Source organism: Micropterus salmoides, unplaced genomic scaffold, assembly GCF_014851395.1.
Source record: "Micropterus salmoides isolate LMB-PRFRI ecotype aquatic unplaced genomic scaffold, ASM1485139v1 Ms_hic_scaffold_17, whole genome shotgun sequence".
NCBI classification, from domain to species: Eukaryota; Metazoa; Chordata; class Actinopteri; order Centrarchiformes; family Centrarchidae; genus Micropterus; species Micropterus salmoides.
In genome coordinates, this window is record NW_024040817.1 from 14547664 (window position 1) to 14570969 (window position 23306).

The 23306-nt window shown below is 41.2% G+C and overlaps 2 protein-coding genes across 2 annotated transcripts; both read right to left on the reverse strand.

Annotated features, from left to right (window-relative positions):
• Positions 1-638: 638 nt before the first annotated feature.
• snx27a (sorting nexin 27a) lies at positions 639-16292 on the reverse strand. Its single transcript, XM_038724768.1, has 13 exons — positions 15863-16292; positions 12102-12327; positions 11802-11994; positions 11351-11415; positions 10535-10639; positions 10153-10231; positions 9678-9841; positions 7478-7567; positions 6664-6813; positions 6234-6362; positions 5841-5900; positions 5595-5643; positions 639-4683 (listed from the first exon to the last, which is right to left on the reverse strand). The coding sequence occupies exons 1-13, from the start codon at positions 16162-16164 to the stop codon at positions 4613-4615; spliced, it is 1683 nt and encodes a 560-aa protein (XP_038580696.1). The 5' UTR covers positions 16165-16292; the 3' UTR covers positions 639-4612.
• Positions 16293-19234: 2942 nt separating this feature from the next.
• LOC119906657 (ictacalcin-like) lies at positions 19235-22045 on the reverse strand. Its single transcript, XM_038723950.1, has 3 exons — positions 21928-22045; positions 19810-19955; positions 19235-19555 (listed from the first exon to the last, which is right to left on the reverse strand). Exons 2-3 carry the CDS (start codon positions 19945-19947, stop codon positions 19412-19414), a joined length of 282 nt encoding a protein of 93 aa, XP_038579878.1. The 5' UTR covers positions 19948-19955; positions 21928-22045; the 3' UTR covers positions 19235-19411.
• Positions 22046-23306: the final 1261 nt, after the last annotated feature.

Here is a 23306-nt window from a genome sequence, read left to right on the forward strand (position 1 = left end):
ATTCAATTTGAACCATATTTACATAAATGCTCCGCACACATGCACATTTACAGGCCAAATTACTTCAAACGTGAGGCGGTTTAACTGAGCCTCGAGACTGAATGAAGGGCATGAATGAAACTCTGCCATCACTGTGCTTGGCAGCTCCCAAAAGAAACACCCATTAAAAGCAATTTATTCAGCATGGCTGTAACATTTTGACCAATTCAAATCTAAAGACATTAAAAGCGTATTAGGTGAGCTGGTCTTTTTGCTTCTGGAGGTGAATTGGTCCCAGATGAGCATTGCTGTTGCTTTATCTTCTTGTCTTTATAGGAGACCGGCTTGACATCGGCCAAGTCCCACTGGAAAGGAAGAATCCATACATTGATAAACACAAACCGAGTGCTTTATCATTTAACAGCTGGTAAAAAAGCCCCCTGGTTAGTTAATACAAATTACTGCCAACATAAAGAAAATGAGTCCATGCTTCATTTCATATCCCAGAGAGAGTAAATAAATGCAGACTGAACAGATTTTTTCCCCCAATATATAACTTTATTTAAAATATTGTTATTACTCTACACAACATTTTCAAATCTTTTTTCTGTTTTCTTAAATTGGTTAGTAAACCTTCGTGTGTGTGTTTTTTTTAAAGATATAAAACTCTCCATTTTGTAGCCTAGTTCTGCATCAGGTGTTAACAGATGTCATTAGGCACTGCCTCTCTTTTTGACAGCTTGTTTCATTGTGTAGTTTGCTAATCCTCCGTACAGCCGTCGCCCGCGCACAAAATGAATCATCAACGGTGGCTCTATCACTGTACACTATCATTTCTCCAATATTTATAATTTCTGTTTAAATAAATAAAAGTTTTGAGTTGGAGAAACAACAGTGCATTTTGTCCAAGGGATATTCTTTTTCTTTTTAAAACAGCTATTTACAAGTTATGCTGACGACAGACAAACAAGGCTTAGGTTTTTAATTAATGTCACAGCTTACTTTCCATGGAAAAGCCCCGGATTTCAAAGCAAAACATAAATGAATTACACAAAGGCTAACACTTTTTAAAACAGCATGTCCTCCCTTCATGTTAGTCATAGGTATAGGACACATCAGCTGAACCCAGAAAGCCAGCAGCTAATGCCCTCCGAGCCGGACTCATGTTCCAGAGGTCGACATACATCAAGTCTACACAAAAGCGCTGATGATGAGACAAACGTGGCGACTGACTGAACCAACAGTGTCAAAGCAAAGAGACTGACTTAATAAATGCCACTTTGAACACTGGAGTATGAAATGCTGTAGAATTTGAACGGAAAAGATCTTATACAATGTCTGCCACTGAAAACTGATGTATTACTATAGCACCAGTAACATTTAGATTAGCATCTCAGTGGTGGTTGTGATGAACACAAACTTACCTCACGCTCATTTATTTTTTATTCTACTGCCACTATATGTTTGCTCTAACATCCAACATTCTTTTTATCCATTACATCCTGTGTGAAATCCAATACTCGTTTTTGAAAATAATCATTCACTTAACAAGCCAAAGCTGCCCAGCATCTCAAACGCAAACGCAGGTGGCCCCACAGCACAGCGTACTGACAAACAAACACGAGCCAACCGTACAAAGACGTGCTTCTTAACATTGCTGTCATCTCTCTGCGTTCACCTAAAAACTGTTACTATCACAATTATTTCACCGACGGCCGAAATGGACACCGACTGACATTATGCACACCTGCCTGTGACTGAGTGATGGCACCTGGCGCAGACAGGATAAACCAAAACACAAAAATATATTTAAAAAATAACAAAAAAACACAGCAGCTTTCTAAAAGCCTATTCAGAGAAGCATGAGCCACAGGGACAGAGAACAAACATCAAACAGTAAAAAACACTGCTTCGAATACATTACTGGGAAGAGTGAGTCAGTTGGCTGACAGGAATAAAAGGAACAGAGGCTGCACTGAGCGTGTTGAGCCAACGTGATGCTGCCACAGCAACCACATACCCCTGTGATGATGGGGAGACCAACCTAGAGAGAGTAAGAACAGGGGACAGAAAAGCACACGCACGCACGCACGCACGCACGCACACACGCACGGTTGAACAGCTCCAATTCTTATGTCATCCATCTCTAAATTGGCTATTACTTTGCCTGTCAAAATGACCATCTCGCAGTCGGCACTTTCTTTCTCAATCCAGCTACCTGTGGGATGTGTGGGATGTGTGTGTGTGTGTGTGTGTGTGTGTGTGTGTGTGTGTGTGTGTGTAAAAGACACAACATGCTACTACAGTATAATATGTATTGCTATAGGCTGTTGTGTAACTGAGGCCTGTCCTCACAGGCAACAACTGGACGTCAAATAAAATATCTTGCACTTTACAATTTTGTCAAAGCATAAACACAGAGTAGCAGGTATGTGTGCGTGTGTTATGCTGAAAAAGAATTTGAGCGGCTGTAAATGTTTGCTAGACAATAGGAGACGCCTCCCATTTGTCTCCATCTGTCTGGCGTCTCTGCTGTCATACAGAAACAAAACCCCATCTTCATTTGCTGGCTCTCACACAGACAGCTCATCAGATACATCCAATCAGAGCCTAAAAGCTTATCAGCAATGTCAATGTTAAACATAGGACATGCACACACGAAAACAGCACGTACACACACATAAGCATGCTCCAAGGTAACTGACTGAAAGCAAATTATGACTCAACCTAGGCATGAATTAAACATTTTATTGAACTAAAAGCTAAGCTCAACTGTAAAAAAACAAAAAGTGAAATTTTAACTTGTGCTCTAAAAGTCAGTTTGAATAAAAAATAAACCAACATCACTCTCAGTTTCAGATTGGTCGCTGCCAGAATGCGAGTGAAGCACAAGATTGAGTCAGTAATGAGTCGGCCGAGGTTAAACTACTAGACCTTAGTGGGAAAAAAAACCCAAACTCTATTGCATTCAGGTATAATCACTACATTTAAGCACACTTTCTCCATTCAAAAGCATTTTTTTGTCAGCATGTTAACCTGCTTTCTACACACTTAAAATGAGACAAAAATGTTTTAAACGCCTACAGAGGAAAAAAAACACAATCTGTGTACATTGTAAAACTGTGATATGTCATGTGCAAACGCACACAACTAATACTGTACTCATTTAGGTGCAGTAAGAGGCAGACATTGCTGCCTGCATTGCTATACTGATGGTTGTGGTTGCAGTCACTCAACTTTACGCACCATCTATTCTTTCTACAACGCACGCACATACACGCACACCCACCATCTGTCCTCCTGACGTGGGTAATGGGCAAACTGCAGAGGAGTGATACTTTTGGGTGAGTTACAGAGCCCGAGGGATCACTCTTTAAGCTCTCAGAAGATTTCTATTTCTGCTTAAAAACCTACAACTAAACCTGTCTTTACACTTTGCTGCTCTCTGGTGCCTGTTCACAAAACTGCAACTCAACAGACAGGAAAACTTCCTGCCCTTGTGTTCACAATCTGTCAGACAGATTCCCCATATAGCGCAAAAAGATCAACGCTTTGGCCCATCAACCTTTTGTTCAAGAGTATTGTCCCTGCACACAGCTGATAATCAGAAAGCCCCTTCCTCTAAACTTCCAAGCTCTGGAAAATTACCACAATAAAACACTTGCGAGAGGGGGGGATGAATACACATACTGACATTAATGGCAGAAATACACATACTGACATTAATGGCAGACTGCCAACAGACCAGAAGACAAGGTGAAAAATGGAGATTTGTTAAAGCAGCTTATACGCAATTCAGTTGTTTCATTGTGTTAGATCAAGAAACCAATTATTTTAGCACTTATATTAATCTATATTTTATCAGACAATTGTTAAACATCAGACAATTGTTAAACATAATTATGAGCACATCCTGTCACATCTGTTTTCAGTTAGTTATATTTGTGTCGCCTATGTTTTCTAAAAAGACAGAAGACTTCTGACCTTACAGGCAGAAAACATAATTTTTGTGTTAACGTCCTTCATCAGTGTAAAGCATGATCTTGCTTCTCGCTTTATCACCAACTGTTAAAGAAATCCCCCCTTTTTTTCTGTATCCCTCCCTTCTAATTTTCATCTCCATCCTCTCAGCTCAGTTCAGCAGACAAGGGCCACGCTGAAGGCTCCTGGGCAGAGCAGACTGTGTTTGGGGAACCAACCGTCACAATCCTATTTCACACGTAAGCTCCCCCGTCAAGTAGCGAATCATCGAGGTGCGCAAGTGGTGTCGCAGCGCTGTGGTGACCCTGACCAGTCACGTACTGTGTGGGGGGGCAAGAATTTGCTCATGTCCTGCCCCACGTCACAGGGCGGATGCATGGAGGAAAACAACAGGCACGCTATGGAGATCTAGTAAATGACATGAAAGTTGACTTTTGTTTATTCTCCTTCGTTGCTCTTCTTGCTGTGTGTATCCCTGGGGTCGGTTAAGTGTGACCATTCCAATTTCGCAAATTGGTCACTTCCAGTTTGTTTATCGGGGCATGGATTGCCTCAGTCTGTCACTCTGTTCCGTGTCTGTCGATGGGCGCTCTCTGGGGTGGTTGTGATGATGCAAGTGGACCAGTTCTAGTTTGAGTGAAGACAAATCCTTTTAGGAAGTTGCAATCTCACCCCCAAGGTGGCGCCATCCCTTCTGCTGTGTTTCCAGAGGAGGCAAATACTCTGTAACACAGAGAGACAGTTCAGGGAACAAGTCTGAATGACGGGCTTCTTTTTCTGTGCATGTCATGTGACTTACGAAAATGCTGCCACAATACAACACAGATCAGTCAGCGTCTCAACAATAGTGCCAGTAAGAAACTACCATGAATTTATCTGTCATTCAAGTAGTGATTGTGATTCTACAAGTGCTTGCTGAAGCCCTTGCCTTATATCCGGGATGTCCTCTCAGTCCTCAGCTGCTCTTTATGTGTCTTTGTTCCTGTAACTCTGAGGGTTTCAAACTTATCCTCATGCCTTGCAGGTGCTCATCCGCATACTTGTATTCTTGGCCTTGCGCTGTCTCATGCGGCAAATAGTTCTCTCTAATGTGTGGTTCCTGCTCTGATAGTGAGTAACATTTCTATACTGAATACTTCTCTGTATACACAAATGCATCAGTACATGTCTTTTCACAGTAACCCGTTTTTTTCTGGCGCTGCACAAGAGATAATAAACAATATCGTATCTGAGAGCACATTTTTTAAGGCCATGTAAAACGTTCACATATATATTTGCCTTCCACAGAAATACAAGAAGCACAATTCTTTTGTTTAGGTACATGTTTTTAATGTAAAGGTCTGTTTCCCATGCCAGTAAAGCCCCACTGAATTGAGGTAGCATACTTGAAATTCTCTCCCTGCCCTTGCCCTTTCAGATTTTGTCAGATAGGGCATAATTTCATGGTGCTTGCTGTCATTCAAAGCACCAAACAGCTATGTATCTGAATACATATTTCTTTATGATTTGCCCTAGATAAAATTTAGCCTTTTACCCTTCAGTGCTGGTGCTTTGTTTTATCAACTGTGTTAACAATAAGAATATAACCAACGCTAAAAACAAAATGCAAAAAGAAAGAAAAAAAAGCTGCTTACCGTTGTTGCTGCAGTTTTTGTTGTCTTTGTCAGATGCCTCTTCCTCAACCTAATGACAAAGAAATCAATACCCAGCAAATACAAAATTGACTTTATACAAAAGCCTGAAGAAAACATCTTAGTAGCTTATTGTATTTGTAAAGAAAAATGTAATAATGAATGTAGCAATAAGCCAAATTTAGTTTTTCAAACTTGGCATGGAGTCATGTGCTTCCCAGAATGAAAGAGGAAAGGAGTGGTCCTTACCTGTTTCCTCCACTTCAGCTCACAAAAGACCCGTTCAAAGCACTCGTGCATGTAGTTAAACTGCGAGGGAAAAAAAAGCAGAGAGAAAAGTTATTCAGCTTTTCAGTGCAGCACAATCAGCCTGCAAAGTGACAAGTTACATTTTTAATCAGTTGTCTTTGCTTCTTCTTCTTACGGCTTTGTTTACATGTCAAGTAAAATGTGTTGTAATGTATGTATTATGAAGGTGTTAGTGGAGTTTTGCAACCATGTGTTTAAAAAAAAAAAAATCACAACATCTGTCATTTTTAAACCGCAAATTGTAACCATGTAAATAAATAAATACATATACACAGTAAAAAAAAAAAAAAAAAAGAAACTTTAAAACAACAGTGCAGGTGTGTGCACACTTACGTATGGTGTGAAGATCTTTACCCAGCGAGGTTTCTTCTCTCCTCTGGTGTATTCAAAGCAGAAAGCCATCCCCTCCTCATCGGTGTCCCAGCGCTGCATCTCCGCCCACTCAAAAGCTATCACCTGGTTCTGAGGGAGAGCGTTTACAGTAGGCTAGCCTTGTGAATAAGTCACATAAATCTTTTCTTACCATTGGTTTGATTCACAAATCAGTATCTGGTATTTATGAAAATGTATACATTGCATACACACACACACACACACACACACACACACATATATATATATTCAAAAATGTAAGACTATATAATATAGTCTTACATTTTATATGGTAAACAAAAAAAAGTTGCTTAAAGAGGGATAAGTTGGCTCCTCTGCTTGTACTGGATTTTGATACTTTTTAATCAAACCAGCTCAGACAAACACTCACCTCCAGCGTGCCGTCCTCAGTACAAGCGTGCAGCTTGAAGTGATGGATGCTGATAGCTGTGATGACATGTCCCTTCCTCCTGGAGTCACAGGAGCAGTGGGGGAACGACACCTCATTGTAGCCCTCACATGTCCGCAGTAGACTCAGGTACTAATACAAAGTATTATACAGCACACATCAGTCACTAATACTGTAAGTAACCAGGTTTTGGAAATCTAAATACAATTATTGACATCTCTTTCCTTAGTTCAGTTACTCTAAAATCCCAGTTAGCAAGCAGTTTGGGCTGTGTTCGGACCAAATGAAATGACTGGCCGTGCAGATTAGTCCTGCGACAGCCACAGATCCAATTTTTTGTCTTCATTTTTGTGTCAGAGCATTTGATTCATTGCAGTAATGTTATGATACAAGCTTCAGCTATGAGTTATAATTTCTCGTTCTTTTCCACGACATTGTGAAATCTCTTTCACAGTCATGTCTTTAGCAGGCAAATGTGGACTAGGAGTAAGGGTGTATGGTAACCAAATATTTTGGTTTCTCCATCTGGTTCTTTTCAGTGCCTGATACTGATGATGCAAACCAGGTGTCCTGTTTGCATGCATTCCACTTTCAGTTATTATTCTACAGACATGAATATAAAAGAATGGCTTTATTGGTTTGCACCATAGAGGGATGTATTCTGAAGTGTGAAAGGGTCTCTGACTTTTCTGTCTATTTTTATTTGGTAACATTTTGGTGATGGCTCTGGTCAGCAGGCAAAAAGTGTAGCCATCCCAATCCCCTCCCCAAACAAAGAGTGTTCTGTGGGACTGACCGTGGCCATCTTGCGCTGCTCTGCCAGCTTCTGCAGCTGGTAGGATTTGTCCTCTGTTTTTATGAATCCCTTCTTCACATCTTCCAATGCCTGGGCAGACAGGGGGTGAGGTGGACGGGGGGTTGTGGTGGCATGAAGAGAAACAACACTATTTAACATTTGAGGTCACAGCACAAAAAAGATAATCCATTAGAAACAGATAACAAGAAGATATTCTGCTTCAAGCAAACAAGTTCAACTGTAGCAATAACCTTGTGTACATTTTAAAGTGGCTATAACAATTTATCAAACTACATTGTGCAAGGGGTCACCTAAAGAGAAGTATCATCCGAATATGCAGCTCCCCTTGGCTTTACGGAGCTTTATAGCAAGTTTCAGCTCTTTGTTTATCCATCCACCTTGCAACTTTACTGTTTTGATTCATTCTCACTACTCTCACAGCGTCGTTTTTGGCCACAGCAGGTTGCTGTTTTCAGTGAAAAAACTTCTAAAAACCCACTGTTCCCTACCTGCTCAGCACCAAACAGGAGATACACAGTTAGAGACTAGCTGGAGAAAATGCTAGAGAATTTGTCAGTTTAAGAGCCAGATGTTTTCCTCAGGAGTTGGTAGAGGCCAAAAACAGAATAAAAAGAGAGTGAATATATGTCTGGCTGAATGTGTAAAAGCAACTGTTTGCTTAAAAGGTTCACCAGTTCAACTTAAAAGGTGATGATTTGTCAATACAGTGTTACACTTGCTTCTGTTGCCGCCAAGTGACCCAAAGAAAATCAGGTTTTCATTATTGCAAGTTTTAGTATTCTGGACAGGTTGGTTTTCAGAGCGCAACCTCCTAGATCTGTTGATGTGCAGACTTTACTAGTAGAAATTGCTTTAATGACTCACTGCTGAACCTCATATGCCTAAAATGCTTCAGGTGATGACCTTTATTGGTCAGCGGACAGCCTGTAGGCTGCTGCTGCTATTTTTTAGTACATTTACATCAGAGGATTATATTTTCCAGTTGACATTTTACACTTCAAATATTGTGGAAAACTTCTCTGGATTCCTGTTAAGTTCATAACATACTTATTTGCAAACAGACTCCCAGCTGACAAAAAATCAGCTACCACAAAGACTGGATTAGCTTGTTTTAATGTCAAAGTTTTGGGGAAATTAGCCTTACAGGAGAAAACTTTAAAATTGTTATATTTTTGGTCAAACGAGTTTGGCAATCATAAGATATCATATTGTCTTGAATTTCTAGGAAAGTTGGATAGGTAAAAGGTGCACATTCACTTGGAAGGGTGAACCTGAATGTGTTTACACTGGGGCTGCCCCCTTGTGGTCGACAAACTTTTCATTAGTCTGGTAGTCGCAGAAAAATCAACTAAAACCTCAAACTCCAGGCAGGGACAGGAGAGGCATCAAGTGGAAGAGGAGCGAGACTGTAGCGAGTTCATTTGACAGTAACATTACACCATCCATCGTGTTGATATGTGTGCAAGTATTTTTTTTGTAAAGTTGGAAGTTATTGATTCCCGTGTTTTGAACGAGACTTGTGTGACGTTATACTGTGTCGAAATATATTAACAAAATGTTCAGTCTCCTTGCTGGGTGTTCCGACACATTCACAATAATTACAGTTTATGTGTGTATGTTGTATCGCTGTAGAGTTTAACAGACTGCTCACTTTGTGCTTGCGTTTGTAAAATATATATTTTAAAGGCTCATTATTACGGTTTGTATTTCTCTGTAATGTAGCACAGTGTAAACAATGTTACTTTCTCATCCCTGGAACCCTTTTATGGACCAACTATATATTTGAATAAGTACAACTGTGCGATGACTAGTAGACTTATGGCTTAAACAAATGACTAGAAAATCTTTAGTTGGAGGAAGCCCTAGTTTACACCAACTGTGGATACATTCAAAAGCCACACTAAAACCTAATTTTTAACTGTAGGAACAATTAACTAGTTGGACTGGAAGATTCGGAGACCAGTAGTAGTTAAGAGTAAACAAATGGGAGTCATACAGTACACTTCCCTGATTATGGCAGAAAGGATCCATGACCAAAAAAAGCTGACACCTCCAACATGTATAAACTCAGAAAGGAGTATATAAACTGTTGGCAGACTGTCAAAAACTCCCAGAAGATGAAATTTTGTGCTGAGTTCCCTTAAGTCTATGAGAAGCGGGATTCAATTATTGTTATTACCTGGTGAAAGCAGTAGTGCAGTGCCAGCGGGTTGTCTCTTAGCAACTCCTCCTCCTGGAAGCTGAACAACCATTTGCGGAGCGCCAAGCAAGTCCCCGGCACTGCCGATGTGTAATTCTGCACATAAAGCTTGTGGGGAAACTCATTAGGCGCCAGTTTCCGCACTGCAACAAACAATAGAAAGAAGGAGTGGGATGAGGAGGGGTATGAACAGCAGGGGAGAGGGTGTCTGTTTAGTCATCAAAAAAATTCTAGCCTGTACCAAATAACCTGCAATTGCTGTTCAAAACTGCACACAAACCCCTTGGCCCAATGAATTAAACTCACTTGTGGGCAGATACAGCCCTTTATTTAGACAACCAGTGGTCATGTGATGATGCAGTCACCAAGAGAGGGTTTTTAAATTAAATACATTAGAGAATGTGAATTTCCCTGTGAAACAACCATAAACATCAAATGCATATCCTGTTCTTACCAAAAGAGTGGTTGATGACTTCAAAAAGGGCAAAGTAGCTCGCCATAATACTGTCCATTCCAACCTTCAACACTAATGCCTACAGGAAGAGCAAAACAGAGTCAGTTGCGTAAGAAAAACATTGTTTTAAAATTTCTAATATCCATCTATACTCTTTTTAAATGTGAGTCTGCATTTTTATTTCAGTATAAAAATATGTTCTACACCTGGAATGGATCATGTATTTACCAGTAGACATGGTTTGACTTTGCAATCCTCATTGTCATAATTCTAGCTAGGAACTGAATGCAAAGGCCAACTCAGATGTCCAAACAATGGGGCAATAAACTGTACAATATAGCTGTATGATAGCATCATCCCAGCAGGTGTCATGTGTTCCTACCTGGTACACCTGGTCTGTGGTGCTGTTCTTGCGGACTCTGACAGAGATGGTGGTCTTGTCTGGCAGGGCTATCCGCAGCTCTACATCTGTCACTCCATTGTAGTTCTGCGAAGCGAAGCAACACATAATGAGAACAGCTGCTGAGCTGCATTAACTCATGTCTGGATTAACAAGGGAGTGTGTCAGCTTGTATGAGGCGTTTGTTCTGAATTACTGTTAAGTACTTCTGGATTTAAAAAAAACAAACAAGACATAACTAAACCAAAACTTCCATCTGTCAGAAGTCCTTATCCTCCCCTCAAGTGCCGGATTAATTCCATTGTTTTGCATTTGTTTCTGCTGCTGTCCTTCCTCTCACTAGACAGGCAACATAATTAGCTATTTGACTCTCCAGTTTAAACTCCATACTGGCAGACATGACGGGCTGTCAGCTACTTTAACCCAAAACTGCTGATGCTTGTTTTTGGAAAAATTTTTATTTTTTTTTTACACTGAAAGACTGAGTAAGGTTAAATACATATAGGTTTAAATTCCCCCACATCCTCTTGAATAGGCTCAGAATAAGATAAATACATCCCTAATACCATTAGAAAAGCTCAATATTGATCTAACTTTGGAAAGTCCAGTAGACAATATAATAAACAAGGTACTGCGGTGCTGTGCAGACAACCTGTTTTCCAAGACGGAGAAGGTTTTGTAGACAAAACTTTCCGCACTCAAAGCTATGACATTTGAAAACAGAAACACCAATCACACATAAATAGCCACATCAACATCTAGTAAAGTCAATATCAGAACAATAAATGAAACGCATACCTCATCTGATTCAGAGAGAAACTCCTGCATGATGTCACTCTCCCCGATCACCCGCACAGAGCAAACTAGAGAGAAACAAGACAAAGAGAAAGACCGGAGGTCAAAGTTAATCAAATAAACAAAAGGTCTGCTAAATGTCACTTTGCCTGTATCCTGTGCTGTATTTTCAGTGTACAGTGGAAAATTTATCACAGCCAGTGCTTGGACAATTTTTCATCCTAACAACATGATTTCTGTATGCATACATAACATTTTTGGTATGTATGGATTTATTGTGGATTTTAATGATGAAATAACTTACATACTTGAACGTCAGCCTTTTAAAATGGAGTGGTTAGTCTTCCCAAACAACATATGGATTGGTAACAGAAAAGCCTTTTGTCTTTTACCCATGTTGAAAATCAACACACAAGTGGGTTTATACGCCAGTGACTTTTCCAAATCAGCCTACCTCGCTCGAGATATTCCTCCAGGCCTCTGCGACGAGCATCCAGCTGCTGTTCAGACAGGGAGAACGGCCATTTACCGGGAAGCTTCGGGAAGTTGAAGTTGGAAAACTCCCTCTTCAGGTTCTGGTGCAGGATAGCAAACTCCCGGTAGCGCTTTGAGCACAGCTGTCTGCCTGACATGTACACGTTGTACACCTATGGTCAGGAGAGACGGACCATAGCATGTAAGAGTTAGAATACCGCGAATACCACGAGAGTCTGTTTCAAGGAAGAAAAGGTAAGGTAATATGTCAGCCACTTACCACAAACCTCTCGGAGTGCTGCTCTACATGTTTGTATGTGGGAATGGAAATGGGCACTGCCTGCTTGTCACTGTAGTCATAGTTGGGTTGAACATCCTCTCCTCCTTCCAATCCATCAGCCTCCTGAGGTGGAACAGACAGCACAGCCAGAACCAGCTCCTTCTCCCCCGCCCGGATCAGGTCCACCACCTGCTTATGGGTGGCACCTTCCACACTCACCCCATTACTGGAGGGAAAGTGAGGGCAAGAGAAAGGCGGAGGAAGAAGTGATGGAGAGACAGAAAGAAAGTCAGCAAAGAGCTTTGAAACCCTTTCATCCCACTGTTTTTCACACGCTCAATTTATGTTTCAGCATGGCAGATGACTCCTATCACTCCACACAGAGGGAACAGATCAGGGCTTGACTGGACCTTTACCATGCTGCATTAGTGTGAAATTAGTGTAGGAATGTACTAATACTGCTTTTTTAAGTATTCTAACATGCATCTTCAGTGGAAATAATGTTAGGGATGCACAGATCTAACCATTTCTCTCCTGACACCAATTCCAATAATTCAACTCAGGGTCTCTCCCAAAATCAAATACCAATCTGACACTAGAGCTCTCATTTCCCCACATTTAAAATCATCCACTGAATAGTCATTTTTATGTAAGGTAACATGAGGCCACGAATAGCTGTAGCACTAAAGACTGAGTCAGCCCACTGTGACTGAACGAATGCAACAGATGGCAAAAACACACATTTTATAGTGACTGAAAAAGAAACTTTATTTAATTTGGATTGGTCCAGTTTTGGTGCACAGCTCCATCCAGGGATCCCTAAACAAAATAACCCATCTCAGATCTGCACTGCATGATTACAAAATATGTTACTAATGGTGCAAATATGCATTCTGTTAATTTTCCTATTAGGGCGTGTGATTATGTCAGTGCATTTTGTCCTCCATTGATAAACATGATGCAGGAAGCGCTGACTAACCAGGTCAGACCTAATGTCTCCCTTTCCTTTGGTGCTGTGAGACACCTCCCTTCTTGGCTTTGCTGAGGCCAGATGGCACCAGCATCAGGTGTCCCTGCTAATCTTCCTATGAGAAACAGCAGGACAGACACAGGAGAGGAGGGAGCAAGCAAGACCGCAAGCATAGGTCTGTCCCACAGACTGTATGTAAAGATGGATGATGTGTCTCAACTTCTTCAAACTGCACAAAAATGGAGCCAAAATATCCTGAGTACAGGTGCTGCCTTCTTGCGCTGGTGACGTCATTTGGAGCCAGAGTCTGCATAGTAATGATCTGGGTTGGAGCCAGGGTTTCAAGATCCCCTCCATACACCTGCTTGACTGTCGATCATGATGTGAAACCCCCTTTTTATAGCACAACATAACTAATTAAAATCAAATTTATCAGATAATGAACACTCTAATAAACATTCATGTGATAAGATCTACCTAAATGACATAAACCATCTTTGGGAAAATGGATACGACGTGTACTTTCGCTATCACGAAGAGGGCAGGGTATATGACCCATACTGCAGCCAGCAACAAGGGGGTGATTGAGATTTTATGGCTTCACTTTTGGGGAGCTGTCTTGTCATCCATCTTTAAATACAGTGTCTATGGTCTGTCCGCTGTATACCATGTCTCCATTATTGTTTATAAAAGTATATCTGTATAGTACAGTGCATCAAAGTGGGAACACTTTAAACAGATAAAGAGGGAGCAGTGGAAAAAGGTCAACAATAGGAGATGGGAGAGCAGGTCTATTGTAGGAATAGACAGTGACATGATGACATTCGTCTGAGCTGTCCAACTGAAACAACTACAAAAATTGTGGGTAGGAGGAGACCAAAAAGGTGAAGTTAAAAGGGTTTTGGTCTCAACACTACTTTGACCCCATCATGTGTTTAAACACAAAACCGAAACAAAGCAATACTAGAGAAATGTCTCAGTTGATGATCAGCAACAAAGTGGGTTGACAGGATGTGAATTAGGCAGACTAATATTAACACTGAAGCAGGGCTGCAACTATTTTGTCATCAGCTAATCTCATCATTAATTAATGTAGTGTAGTGAGTATGTTTTGTTGAAATATGTAGTCTATGAAAAACAATTTAAAGTGCTGTCTAACAAGCAGAGAAAATAAAAAACAAAATAGATAACAAGAGATAAGAAAGCAGCTCTTCACATTGCGTTGGCCGAAATCTAATTATTTTATCAATCACTAATGGATAGGATATTAATCCACTAATAGCTTACCACTAAGGTCAAGCCTTACAAAACCTCATGCCATTATCAGTCTCCTGCACATATACAAGAGCACAGCAAGTTAATGGCATTCAGTTTAATGTGACAATAAAAAAATCTGATGCTCTACACAAGCTTAACCAGGCAGTAGTCAGTAAAGAAATTCCACACGTTAGCTGGTTATCACTAATGAAACGATGGTATGACATACTTAACTGCATGTTTTGCAACATTAGTCAAGCTGGTTAATAAGTCACATGATAAGCACTGATCCAGTCATATGACCAGAGAAACACTTGACAGTAAAATGGAGAAAACACAGGTTGTTTTGATGCCTCAGCAAAGAGAAGTAAACCAATGTTCCTTGTTTTCTGTTTCTCTTCTCCCTTATTCTAAGTTTAGCCTTCAGGCTAGGCTACTGCTCAAACCCTGATGATACAGCCACAAATACACAGACTTCTACAAAACATATACAGAATAACTGTAGCAATTATGCATAATTATTCACAATTATTATATAGTTCCCTTTATTGTCCAGCATTTGCCCTTTGACTGGGGAAAGGCTTACAACCATGGGAGAATCACTGATAGTTTGGTTTACCTTTGGACACTGACGTTATTAGAAATCAACCTGTTTACAAATATGAACTGGGGACTCTCTTAAAATTGACTATTATATATCTGCTAAAGGTTAAAGGCTTAAGCTTTTTCATCAAAATCTCCTTTAGGTCAAGACTGACAGTTCATTTGCCCCCCACCTAGCAAGACAGAAAGAGTTTGACCAAACAGAAACCACATCTACAAGATTTCTCCATGATAAAGCCATGTATATTAAAACCACTCCAGTACACCGATGAGGGCAAAAACAATAGACAGCACTTTCAATTGTCCCATGTGAACAGCCTGCCTGTTGTGAAGCTGTCACCTCAAGACAAGAAACGCGCGCGCGCGCGCGCACACACACACACACACACACACACATAATGTTGTTGAATAATTTGACTGACAACATTGTCACCCACTGTCTTTGGGCAGTGTCAAAATACACATCCCTACTATTATTCCTCTGAAAATGTAATGCCATCAAAGCTGGCAGTTCAATTGTGTCCTCACAACCACACTGAAGCAGTGACTGCGTAAAAGGCTAGCTAAACAAGATGTTAGCTACCTGGCTCGCTAGCTAGCTACAGCTAATCAACATGCACAGCCTGTTGTCCAACTTATGTAAGCAGGTTAGCTTTCTAGTTAACTCACTAGCATTAGCTTGATTTAGCTAATGCTAACGTTACATCACCAAATGTTTAATTAGCTACGAATGCCCGTAAACTTAACAAATAACTAGTCAGCTAACTTAATAGTCAAAAGACTACTGTTGTTGTCATAACAGACAGGTGATGTTAAACCTTAAATATGGCCAATGTTACATGCTTGAAATTGGATCAACACATGCTAAACTGGGTAGCTAGCTGTACATGCTAACTACCAGGCTTAATTGATCGGGTAGGAGCAGACTTACACTTCCAGGATCCTGTCACCCTTTGCTATCCCAGCTCGGTCTGCCGCACCTCCGGGCAAAACAGCGCTGACATGCTGAAGAGGAGCGTAGAGTTCCCCGTTGATGCTCCGAAGCTGTCCCCCTTCGCTAACTTGACCGCGAACATTGAAACCGTATCCCGACTCCGACTTGACGATCCTCACCGTCCGTGGACCTGACGTTACGATAGCTGTGTTTTGGCCCGCGGACGGACCGACGACTGGACCGTTACGGGATACTGAAGGAAGATCTGACCGAGTTTCATCACCTCCTACATCCGCCATCTTCTCCAAAGACCCTAGCCCCCTTTCCAGTCGGTGTCTTCCAGCAAATTCAAAACAACACTTGAGCTCTGTCCCTCAGTAACGTTAGCTCCACAGACCGTCTGTTGTTGATAACCCGCCCCTCTGTGGCGTCACGAAACACGGCCACACAACGTGACCTCCAGGAGGCGTTACCGAAAGTAACAAATATATATATAAATAAATAAAAACAAAACAAAACAAAACAACAACAACAAAAATATATATATATACACTGCTCAAAAAAATAAAGGGAACACTTAAACAACACAATGTAACTCCAAGTCAATCACACTCCTGTGGAATCAAACTGTCCACTCAGGAAGCAACACTGATTGACAATCAATTTCATATGCTGTTGTGTAAATGGAATAGACAACAGATGGAAATTATAGGCAATTAGCAAGACATCCCCAATAAAGGAGTGGTTCTGCAGGTGGTGACCAGAGACCACTTCTCAGTTCCTATGCTTCCTGGCTGATGTTTTGGTCACTTTTGAATGCTGGCGGTACTTTCACTCTAGTGGTAGCATGAGACGGAGTCTACAACCCACACAAGTGGCTCAGGTAGTGCAGCTCATCCAGGATGGCACATCAATGCGAGCTGTGGCAAGAAGGTTTGCTGTGTCTGTCAGCGTAGTGTCCAGAGCATGGAGGCGCTACCAGGAGACAGGCCAGTACATCAGGAGACGTGGAGGAGGCCGTAGGAGGGCAACAACCCAGCAGCAGGACCGCTACCTCCGCCTTTGTGCGAGGAGGAGCAGGAGGAGGACTGCCACAGCCCTGCAAAATGACCTCCAGCAGGCCACAAATGTTCATGTGTCTGCTCAAACGGTCAGAAACAGACTCCATGAGGGTGGTATGAGGGCCCGGCGTCCACAGGTGGGGGTTGTGCTTACAGCCCAACACCGTGCAGGACGTTTGGTATTTGCCAGAGAACACCAAGATTGGCAAATTCGCCACTGGCGCCCTGTGCTCTTCACAGATGAAAGCAGGTTCACACTGAGCACATGTGACAGACGTGACAGAGTCTGGAGACGCCGTGGAGAACGTTCTGCTGCCTGCAACATCCTCCAGCATGACCGGTTTGGCGGTGGGTCAGTAATGGTGTGGGGTGGCATTTCTTTGGGGGGCCACACAGCCCTCCATGTGCTCGCCAGAGGTAGCCTGACTGCCATTAGGTACCGGGATGAGATCCTCAGACCCCTTGTGAGACCATATGCTGGTGCGGTCGGCCCTGGGTTCCTCCTAATGCAAGGCAATGCTAGACCTCATGTGGCTGGAGTGTGTGAGCAGTTCCTGCAAGAGGAAGGCATTGATGCTATGGACTGGCCCGCCCGTTCCCCAGACCTGAATCCAATTGAGCACATCTGGGACATCATGTCTCGCTCCATCCACCAACGCCACGTTGCACCACAGACTGTCCAGGAGTTGGCGGATGCTTTAGTCCAGGTCTGGGAGGAGATCCCTCAGGACCTCATCAGGAGCATGCCCAGGTGTTGTAGGGAGGTCATACAGGCACGTGGAGGCCACACACACTACTGAGCCTCATTTTGACTCGTTTTAAGGACATGACATCAAAGTTGATTGGCCTGTAGTGTGGTTTTCCACTTTGGTTTTGAGTGTGACTCCAAATCCAGACCTCCATGGGTTGATAAATTTGATTTCCATTGATAATTTTTGTGTGATTTTGTTGTCAGCACATTCAACTATGTAAAGAAAGCAGTATTTAATGAGATTATTTCATTCATTCAGATCTAGGATGTGTTATTTTAGTTTTATTTTGGTATTTTTTTGAGAAGTGTGTGTGTGTGTGTGTGTGTGTGTGTGTGTGTGTGTGTGTGTGTGTGAGTATGTATATATTCCTTTTAAAATAAGGTCTGAAGTACAGACAGTTATGTAAACTCTTAAGGGTCAAAAACAGTAGCCAGTCATCTTCATGGGGCTGTTAACCCTCTACCTAAAGTATTTCGAAACAATACAGAAAAAAGCAGAATCCCTTTAAAGCAAGCTAGTAAGTAACATTCATCCATCTAAAATGTTTTTTTTCCCCAAATGCCAAACACTGATAAGTGTGCTTTGTTTTATGTTGTCTTGTGTAATCCATCTAAACAGGGACTGGCATGCGAAATAGAAGTACAGATTGCTAATTTTAAAGAAACTGCAAGGACAAAAGTGTCCAGTAAAAGAAACACATATAAATCAGTGATAGGAAATCTTTTTACTAATAGTTCCAATGCCACCATGGAAAATATTTGATTTGAAGCTAAAGTCTTACTTACTTACTAACTTGAAACCTATAGTATGAGCAGAACATACCTACTGATGGAGGTATATCACAATAAAAAGTATTAATTTGTCTACAATGTTAAAGCACACTTGCATAGTTGCATGTGGTGATCCATATATAGTTAGTTAGTATAGTAGAGTTTAACTATGCTGTTCATCCACTTTTTATATCCCCTCATCATGGCAGCCTGTTCTGACATGCACGGGATGAGAGGCAGGGTAACCAGGCCAGTCTCTCACAAGGCTAACACATAAAGACCACTGCAACTGTGCAAAGAAACTGGGGCACCCACAGGAAAGCCACACACAGAAGACCATGCAGACCTCCATAAAGAAGCCCCACCAAAGCCTTCCTGTGGCCACAATTACAGAAAAATTTAATATAATGATTACACAGCATCTAAGGTTTGTTAAAGTAGCAATCATTAGTCACCATAAACTACTGGTCATGCCAGACCAAGTAAGGGTTGTGTTATTTTTTGAAAGTAACTCAGTCTTGCTTTAAATATGTTTTGAATGTGTTTTAAATGTGCTCTGTTATTTCCACCTCTACAAGCAACATCAGTGACATCCTTCCTGTCACAACCTGCAATTCTTCCTGTACTGAAGATTTAAGGTCTGAAAGCTTAGTGCCAACAAAACATAACCACAGCTAGTGTTTTGGGCATCAGAAATATCATAAGCTTACTTAGGCTATGGTGCTTACATGTCTGTAAAACTATCCTACATTGTCACACTTGTTCCTTGCAGTAACACACAAAGTGTTTCAAAGAAAAAAAACTTTATTTCATTTTGTGTTACAAATAATTTTTTCAGACTTCATGGTAATTTAGTAAATAGTAGTAAATATGTATTCCTTTTCAGAATAGTGGTCATGGGATACTCTTGTCTTTCACAGGAAGGCAACTCTCTATGCTGGCCCCAAGGTGGCGCTTGGATCCTTATTTTTTGGCAGTGAAGTACTCGTGGCACATCACAGTGAGGCAGAAGACCATTCTGCCAAACTCTTCGAAGTCCACACTGTTGTCCTGGTTTTTGTCCAGTTCCTTGAAGATGTGGTCCACTGCTGCCTTGTCAGAGGCTTTCTGTAGGTTAGATAAGTGATAGTGAACATGTTGACTGGCTACACAACTTTCAGACATACACACTAAACAGGGAAGATTGTTACTGGGCATGTGCACAACCAGAAAGTACCACTGGCTGTGATTATGCACAAATTCTAACAAGAGCATTCACCATCCTCTTTATACAATGTACCACAACACACATGTAGAGTAAGCCAGTGTGCATCCAGTTGTTTGTGCAGGACTGAGATAGAGAGACGTCCGAGGTCACTCACCCCCAGCAGACATCCTAGTTCATTCTGAAGCAGCTCTTTCAGCTCTGCTTTACTCAGGGTGTTCTTGTCCCCCTCCTTCCCAGCGTATTTACTGAAAGCTTTGATGAGGAGCTCCATAGCATGCTGAATGTCAGACATGATGATAGCTGGTTTAAAAGCACAGAAAGAAAAAAAGAGTTAAAGGGTGACACATGGAATTTTACCTCAGGTCCCTGCGTTGGCTGCACAGTCATCAGAGTGTTTATGCATTATGATGGCATGAGTTCAGATTGGCCTAGTATTTCCCCTATATGTCTTGAGAGCATTAGCTGAAGAAGCTACTTAAGATTGATGCTCTCATTTAATGCTGCTATGACTGGTGTGCAGTGTAGCGGATCATGTGATATTGTGGTCAAATTGGGAATGTTAACAAAGGACAGCACTTGAGGAACAGTTCCATGCAAAGGAAAGGGACTAGGCATCTGAGTGTGTGCCTGAGAGGAGTGCGGACACTGTTTTGGTAAAACTGGGCTCAAAATGATCATTTTTCCTTAAAATCTGAAGTTATACAGTAAGTCTGTTTCACAATTGTGCCAGTGTTGGCCAATAGTTTTCTTCCTCCAGCTACAGTTTAAGTGGCCACCGTAATTTGTTTATGTAATGTATACTAGCAAAATATATAGGCTACATAAAGGAATGCATACTAATGTCATTAATTAAGAGCTCTTGAGCAGCAAGCAGTGGCTGGTATCATTGCTTTTGTCAGCTTAATCTCTCCAGGTAATCAAGTTTTCAAGTATTTGAAAAGTTTCAGTCTGGTTTCAGGAAGTACCTGAAGGTACTGCCCTAGAATGGTTTTCATCCTACTTGTCAAATAGGAAGTTTTGCGTGTCTGTAAACAACTATGTCTCTTCGTTCTGTCCAGTTAAATATGGTGTGCCTCAGGGGTCGGTCTTAGGACCCATTTTGTTTTCCTTGTATCTGCTTCCCCTTGGACATATTATCCATAAACTGTTATTTATTTATTTCATATTTATGCTGATGACACACAAATATACTTGCCCGTCAGATCCACAGACCCTGGAATGCTGACTTCACTTAACAACTGCCTTTGTGAAGTTAAAAAATGGATGTCAAATAATTTTGTCCAGCTGAACTCAGACAAAACAGAAATCCTGGTCATTGGGTCCCAGCAGATGGCAAATCAAATACTGCCATCTGCTGGTTCCCTAGTAAATCACATTAAGCCTGTTGCAAAGAACCTTGGTGTTTGGTTTGATAGTAATTTAAATTTCGAGCAGCACACCACAAAGCTTGTTCAATCATGTTTTTATCAACTTAGAAATATAGCAAAAATTCGATCTATGTTAACTTTTAAGGACACTGAAACCATTTTACACGCCTTCATCTCATCACGCCTGGATTATTGCAACAGCCTTTTCACTTTTCAACCCAAAAATCTATTGATCGACTCCAGACTGTCCAGAACTCAGCTGCCAGGCTTTTAACCAGAACAAAGAAATATGACCACATTACTCCTATTTTAGCTTCATTACACTGGCTCCCAGTATGTTTTAGAATTGACTGAAGTCTGTTCTTCTAACTGTGCGTGTCTGACATTTTGTTTTTTTCCACTGGCTCCATGAACCCAGGAGGGTCAATTCTGGTTGCATTCTGACTCACATGATGCAGCTCCCTCTCTGGGGTGTGGTAAGCATAGGCAACTGTGGCATCAGAGGGTTTGTAAACAGATGGGAATTGTGGAGGAAGAGAGCATAAAACTATTCTGATGTTAGATTTGGGTTTAATTAAAGGGACGATTGAAAGCTTGATGCTAACTTCTGAATGTACAATGCATCAGTAAAAGGAAATTCAAGGCTTAAGTTAAGCCAAATAACTGGCATCGGAGCAAAATGAGCAATGTCTGTTGCAACTTTAAGTTTCACAAGCAGTGAAGAGAAGTCATGGTTGGCTCCATACCACAAAATGCACACAGAGCTGGTAACTTTGCAGTGGTATTTTACAGAAATACAACGCACTGTTGCATTCAAAAGAATTTCCTATTTAGCATTTTTTTTCAAAGTCAGTAACTGTAATCACTAAACAAACAAAGCAACATTGTTTAGATTTTCTACTCACCAAAGCTGATTTGAATTGATTTAAGGAGATGAAAGAGAGTGAAAGTCAGTCTTAGACGTGCTGTAGTGCTGGAGAAATGGATGCAATGGATGCTTTATACATCACCACACCCTTTGTCCCTCCCTCTATAATGCGCCTTTCATCTCCAACCACTCCTACTTCTCCCCTCGTGTCTTGTAACTTTTTTCATGTCCCAAGTTAATGTATTGTTGCTTAGAGAATCAACAATGCAGATGATTATTTGTGCTGGTTGTTAGGGAGTCTGTTATGAACCACTTCATGTCTACAGTATTTTACAGTATGATGAGTATAGTGCATGTTTGCATTCAAGAAGGATTTTCAAACTTCTAAAAGTTAGCATAATTTATGCCAACATTATTTCATATGATATGATCTCAAGCTAGGGGCTTTCTGTGTGGAGTTTGCATGTTCTCCCTGTGTCTGCGTGGGTTCTCTCCGGGTGCTCCGGCTTCCTCCCACTGTCCAAAGACATGCAGACTAGGTTAATTGGTGACCCTAAAATTGTCCTTAGGTGTGAGTGTGAGCATGAGTGGTTGTTTGTCTATGTGTGGCCCTGCGAAGGACTGGCGACCTGTCCAGGGTGTACCCCGCCTTTCCCCCGATGCCAGCTGGGATTGGCTCCAGCCCCCCGCAACCCTGTACGCAGGATAAGCGGTTGATGATGGATGGATGGATGGATGGATGATCTCAAGATTGCATTTAAACCTGCAATCATTGCCCTTAAGATGTAGACAGCGACATGCATAGGATGTTTAGCAGTGTGCTGTATCTTTAAGACTGTTTTTCAGAGCAGTAATTGGAAGTTTTGTACTTCATGCTTGTTACAGTATAATTTAAGCCAGCTTAGTCATGTAACTGTCTTTTTTTCCACGCACTCTGATGCAATGTATAAAAGGAGTTTGGGATTTTATGTTTGCTTTTAGTGAGATCGTTTTTTTTCCAGATAGAAATTAAGGAAGTCATTTAAGAAATGCGTTTTGGGGAAACGTCCAGGACTGTATTTATTTGCATATTTCTTGTCCATTGAAGAATGAAGATGGTGTTTTATATGCTGATGAAGTGGAGGATACAGCACTTACTTTGTGAATTGAATCACCTTTTTGTAATAATGTAGTCACATACAGCTGCTCCATTTAGAGGCCCGTTTTGTTAATCCTTTAAAATAAAAGCCACAATTTGTGTAACACACTTAACGTAGACCCATGCAAAAACAAATCTCTGAAGAATCATGATGGGTCAAGAGACAAAGGCTGGAACTGCTTTGAGAAGTTCAGGTTTATCATACTATTTATGGCTCTTTGCAACAAATCCCAAATACATTTTGATAATTGTTCTGACTGGAAAAATCAGAGACCAAA

Coding starts and splice junctions, on each gene's coding strand:
- snx27a (XM_038724768.1), bottom strand. CDS start 16,164: ATGGCGGATGTAGGAGGTGATGAAACTCGGTCAGATCTTCCTTCAGTA. Junction 10,640..11,350: donor TTCTCTCTGAATCAGATGAG/GTATGCGTTTCA, acceptor TTCGCTTCGCAG/AACTACAATGGAGTGACAGA. Junction 4,684..5,594: donor CAAAAACTGCAGCAACAACG/GTAAGCAGCTTT, acceptor TCTGTGTTACAG/AGTATTTGCCTCCTCTGGAA.
- LOC119906657 (XM_038723950.1), bottom strand. CDS start 19,947: ATGTCTGACATTCAGCATGCTATGGAGCTCCTCATCAAAGCTTTCAGT. Junction 19,556..19,809: donor AACTAGGATGTCTGCTGGGG/GTGAGTGACCTC, acceptor TCTAACCTACAG/AAAGCCTCTGACAAGGCAGC.